This window comes from Salmo salar, chromosome 04, assembly GCF_965601325.2.
Source record: "Salmo salar chromosome 04, fSalSal1, whole genome shotgun sequence".
Classification (NCBI taxonomy): Eukaryota; Metazoa; Chordata; class Actinopteri; order Salmoniformes; family Salmonidae; genus Salmo; species Salmo salar.
In genome coordinates, this window is record NC_138294.1 from 96071197 (window position 1) to 96077196 (window position 6000).

The 6000-nt window shown below is 44.9% G+C and overlaps 1 protein-coding gene across 3 annotated transcripts in view; it reads right to left on the reverse strand.

Moving 5' to 3' along the window:
• The window catches only part of alg9 (ALG9 alpha-1,2-mannosyltransferase), a 72273-nt gene extending 71982 nt beyond the window's left edge, over positions 1-291 (reverse strand). For 2 of the 3 annotated variants that reach the window (XM_045717514.2, XM_045717513.2), the window contains exon 1: positions 14-291. In XM_045717514.2, the coding sequence (XP_045573470.2) occupies positions 14-195 (182 nt within the window). In that variant the 5' untranslated portion in view covers positions 196-291. The remainder of the gene's footprint in view (positions 1-13) is intronic. The other variant, XM_045717512.2, reaches the window with a different exon arrangement.
• Between the last annotated feature and the right edge of the window lie 5709 nt (positions 292-6000).

Sequence of the window (6000 nt, forward strand, 5' to 3'; positions counted from 1 at the left end):
GTACTGTACTCACTCAGTCCGTGTGTCGGGGGTTTTGGTCTCCTCGCCGGCCTTCTCCTCTCTCTGCACCCGGGTTTCGCTCAGTTGATTCCCGCTGTTGTTAGCATCTTGTCTACCGACTCGTCGCGTTCTTTGCTTACCCCCCTTAGCCGCCATGTCTACTACTGGCGCTCCCGTGCCTCGCCTTGCCCTCATTATGGGGTTTTGTGGAAAAAGGCAGCGCCATGTTTAGTGATGGCAAGTTAACTAGCGTAGACTGCGTGCTGTTCTGGACATCCCTGAAAGCTACAATTAATCAAGAAGCCACGAGGAGGTGTGTATATTAAGGTGTCATTTCCGTCTCATAATTCAACAAAAATTAGGGAGGAAGGTGGAGAGAGTTCCCATAAAACATGTCCAGGAAGCAGATGATCATGTTGAGGAGCTGAGACAGTTGAGAGCACATAGAAAAATGTTGAGTGCCCATTCGCTCTCAGAGTTTGTGCTATTAGTAAAAATAAACATAACTGCATATTTGGACGCAGTTAGCTATTATTCAGTGAAAGCGAGGTAAATTATCAGATAAGAAATGACCCATAATCTAGTATTTTCTGTATTTCGGCCCGCATAATTCTAGACTATTATTTTATTTTAATCAGTCATGTGTATTGCTTTATTTTCTTGTATACAGGAAGTGATTTGTATTCGCCCTGGCCAATCATTTTGTTGTATGTTAACGTGTTGGTTCCTGGAAGCGTGTAGGCCTTTTAGCTAGCTGTTAAAACATCTACTCGCTGTTGTTATCATTTATGTAAAAATACAATCAATAATATCAAATCAAATTGTATTGGTCACATATACATGTTTAGCAGATGTTAATGCGAGTGTAGTGAAATGCTTGTGCTTCTAGTTCCGACCATGCAGTAATATCTAACAAGTAATCTAACAATTCCACAACAACTACCTTATACACACATGTGTAAAGGAATGAATAAGAATATGTACATATAAATATATGGATGAGCGATGGCCGAACGGCATAGGCAAGATGCAGTAGATGGTATAGAGTACAGTATATACACATGAGATGAGTAATGTAGGGCATGTAATCATTATATAAAGTGGCATTGTTTCAGTGACCAGTGATACATTTATTAAATCCAATTTTTAATTATTAAAGTGGCTAGAGATTTGAGTCAGTATGTTGGCAGCAGCCACTCAATGTTAGTGATGGCTGTTTAACAGTCTGATGGCCTTGAGATTTAAGCTGTTTTTCAGTATCTCGGTCCCAGCTTTGATGCAGGGTTGAACAGGCAGTGAGTGGTATTTTGTTTTTTTATGTATTATTTCGTACACTGTTACCCCAGGAAAGTCTCATTACATACAGCCGGGAGGAACTATTGGATATAAGAGCAACGTCAGCTCACCAACATTACGACCAGGAATACGACTTTCCCAAAGCGGATCCTCTGTTTGGACCACCACCCAGGATAATGGATCGGATCCCAGCCGGCGACCCAAAACAACGGCGCTGCAGAAGGGGCAGACGGAGTGGTCTTCTGGTCAGGCTCCGTAGACGTGCACATCGCTCACCGCTCCCGAGTTTACTACTCGTCAACGCCCAGTCTCTTGACAACAAGGTAGACGAAATCCGAGCGAGGGTTGCCTTCCAGAGAGACATCAGAGATTGTAACGTTCTCTGTTTCACGGAAACATGGCTCACTCGGGATACGTTATCAGAGTCGGTACAGCCACCTGGTTTCTTCACGCATCGCGCCGACAGAAACAAACATCTCTCTGGTAAGAAGAAGGGCGGGGGTGTATGCCTTATGATTAACGAGACGTGGTGTGATCATTACAACATACAGGAACTCAAGTCCTTTTGTTCACCTGACCTAGAATTCCTTACAATCAAATGCCGACCACATTATCTACCAAGAGAATTCTCTTCGATTATAATCACAGTCGTGTATATCCCCCCCAAGCAGACACCTCGACGGCCCTGAAAGAACTTCATTGGACTCTATGTAAACTGGAAACCACATATCCTGAGGCTGCATTTATTGTAGCTGGGGATTTTAACAAGGCTAATCTGAAAACAAGGCTCCTCAAATTTTATCAGCAAATCAAATGCGCGACACGGGCTGGCAACACTCTGGATCATTGTTACTCTAAGTTCCGCGACGCATACAAAGCCCTCCCCCGCCCTCCTTTCGGCAAATCTGACCACGACTCCATTTTGTTGCTCCCAGCATATAGACAGAGACTAAAACAGGAAACGCTCGTGCTCAGGTCTGTTCAACGCTGGTACGACCAATCGGATTCCACGCTTCAAGATCAAATTTCAAAATCAAATCAAATTTATTTTTATATAGCCCTTCGTACATCAGCTGATGTTCTCAAAGTGCTGTACAGAAACCCAGCCTAAAACCCCAAACAGCAAGCAAAGCATGTGAAAGAAGCACGGTGGCTAGGAAAAACTCCCTAGGAAAAACTCCCTAGAAAGGCCAAAAACCTAGGAAGAAACCTAGAGAGGAACCAGGCTATGAGGGGTGGCCAGTCCTCTTCTGGCTGTGCCGGGTGGAGATTATAACAGAACATAGTCAAGATGTTAAAATGTTCATAAATGACCAGCATGGTCAAATAATAATAATCATAGTAGTTGTCGAGGGTGCAACAAGCACGTCCGGTGAACAGGTCAGGGTTCCATAGCCGCAGGCAGAACAGTTGAAACTGGAGCAGCAGCACGGCCAGGTGGACTGGGGACAGCAAGGAGTCATCATACCAGGTAGTCCTGAGGCATGGTCCTAGGGCTCAGGTCCTCCGAGAGAAAGACAGAAAGAGAGAAAGAGAGAATTAGAGAGAGCATATTTAAATACACACAGGACACCGGATAAGACAAGAGAAATACTCCAGATGTAACAGACTGACCCTAGCCCCGCGACACAAACTACTGCAGCATAAATACTGGAGGCTGAGACAGGAGGGATCAGAAGACACTGTGGCCCCATCCGATGATACCCCCGGACAGGGCCAAACCCGGACAGATCGCTTCGATCACGTGGACTGGGATATGTTCCGGATAGCGTCGAACAACAACATTGATGTATACGCTGATTCGGTGAGCGAGTTTATTAGCTAGTGCATCGGTGATGTTGTACCAACAGCGACTATTAAAACCTTCCCCAACCAGTGTGATTGCGATTGTGTCGTCTGTGGACCTATTGGGGCGCATGCTCTGAGGACGCTCTGAGGACGCCTTAACCCATCTGGACAAGAGGAATACCTATGTAAGAGTGCTGTTCATCGACTACAGCTCAGCATTTTAAACCATAGTGCCCTCCAAACTTGTCATTAACCTCGAGACCCTGGGTCTTGACCCTGCTCTGTGCAACTGGGTCCTGGACTTTCTGACGGGCCGCCCCCAGGTGGTGAGTTTAGGAAACAACATCTCCACCCCGCTGATCCTCAACATTGTGGCCCAACAAGGGTGCGTTCTCAGCCCTCTCCTGTACTCCCTGTTCACCCATGTCTGTGGCCATGCACGTCTCCAACTCAATTATCAAGTTTGCAGATGACACTACAGTAGTAGGCTTGATTACCAACAACGACGAGACGGCCTACAGGGAGGAGGTGAGGGCCCTCGGAGTATGGTGTCAGGAAAACAACCTCACATTCAACGTCAACAAAACAAAGGAGATGATCGTGGACTTCAGGAAACAGCAGAGGGAGCAGCCCCCTATCTACATTGATGGGACAGTAGTGGAGAAGGTGGAAAGTTTTAAGTTCCCCAGCGTACACATCACGGACAAACTGAAATGGTCCACCCACACAGACATCGTGGTGAAGAAGGCGCAGCAGCGCCTCTTCAACCTCAAGAGGCTAAAGAAATTTGGCTTGTCCCCAAAAACACTCACAAACTTTTACAGATGCACAATCGAGAGCATCCTGTCGGGCTGTATCACCGCCTGGTACGGCAACTGCTCCGCCCACAACCGCAAGGCTCTCCAGAGGGTAGTGAGGTCTGCACAACGCATCACCGGGGGCAAACTACCTGCCCTCCAGGACACCTACAGCACCCAATGTCACAGGAAGGCCAAAAATATCATCAAGGACAACAACCACCCGATCCACTGCCTGTTCACCCCGCTATCATCCAGAAGGCGAGGTCAGTACAGGTGCATCAAAGCTGGGACCGAGAGACTGAAAAACAGCTTCTATCTCAAGGCCATCAGACTGTTAAACAGCTTCTATCTCAAGGCCATCAGACTGATAAACAGCCATCACTAACATTGAGTGGCTGCTGCCAACATACTGACTCAACTCCAGCCACTTTAATAATTAAAAATTGGATGTAATAAATGTATCTCTAGTCAATTTAAACAATTCCACTTTATATAATGTTTACATAACCTACATTATTCATCTCATATGTATATACTGTACTCTATACCATCTACTGCATCTTGCCTATGCCGTTCGGCCATCACTCATTTATATATTTATATGTACATATTCTTATTCATTCCTTTACACTTGTGTGTGTTTAAGGTAGTTGTTGTGAAATTGTTAGATTACTTGTTAGATATTACTGCATGGTCAGAACTAGAAGCACAAGCATTTCGCTACACTCGCATTAACCCCTGCTAACCATGTGTATGTGAACAATAATATTTGATTTGATTTGATATCAATCATGTAAGCACATGGAAATACTTTTTATAAAATTATTTATTTACAGTACTCGTCAAAAGTTTGGACAAAAATGTTGCTGAGTTGGACTGCAGAGTTACTGTCATGTTGCTGAGATGGACTGCAGAGTTACTGTCATGTTGATGGACTGCAGAGTTACTGTCATGTTGCTGAGATGGACTGCAGAGTTACTGTCATGTTGATGAGATGGACTGCAGAGTTACTGTCATGTTGCTGAGATGGACTGCAGAGTTACTGTCATGTTGATGGACTGCAGAGTTACTGTCATGTTGCAGAGTTACTGTCATGTTGATGAGATGGACTGCAGAGTTACTGTCATGTTGCAGAGTTACTGTCATGTTGCTGAGTTACTGTCATGTTGCTGAGTTACTGTCATGTTGATGAGTTACTGTCATGTTGATGAGTTACTGTCATGTTGATGAGATGGACTGCAGAGTTACTGTCATGTTGCAGAGTTGGACTGCAGAGTTACTGTCATGTTGCAGAGTTACTGTCATGTTGCAGAGTTACTGTCATGTTGCAGAGTTACTGTCATGTTGATGAGTTACTGTCATGTTGATGAGATGGACTGCAGAGTTACTGTCATGTTGCAGAGTTACTGTCATGTTGATGAGATGGACTGCAGAGTTACTGTCATGTTGCAGAGTTGGACTGCAGAGTTACTGTCATGTTGCAGAGTTGTGTCCTATTCTCCTCCCTTATCCCAAAGTGTGTGCTTGCATATTTCCAGGATGAGGAAATTTGTATTTCTATCGCTGAGGTCTGCAGCCATATTACAATGAGGGGATTCCTGCATTTACAGCCATATTACAATGAGGGGATTCCTGCATTTACAGCCATATTACAATGAGGGGATTCCTGAGGACTACAGCCATATTACAATGAGGGGATTCCTGAGGACTGCAGTCATATTACAATGAGGATATTCCTGAGGACTACAGCCATATTACAATGGGGGGATTCCTGAGGACTGCAGTCATATTACAATGAGGGGATTCCTGAGGACTACAGCCATATTACAATGAGGGGATTCCTGAGGACTGCAGTCATATTACAATGAGGATATTCCTGAGGACTACAGCCATATTACAATGAGGGGATTCCTGAGGACTGCAGTCATATTACAATGAGGGGATTCCTGAGGACTACAGCCATATTACAATGAGGGGAGTCCTGCATTTACAGCCATATTACAATGAGGGGATTCCTGAGGACTACAGCCATATTACAATGAGGGGATTCCTGAGGACTGCAGCCATATTACAATGAGGGGATTCCTGCATTTACAGCCATATTACAATGAGGGGA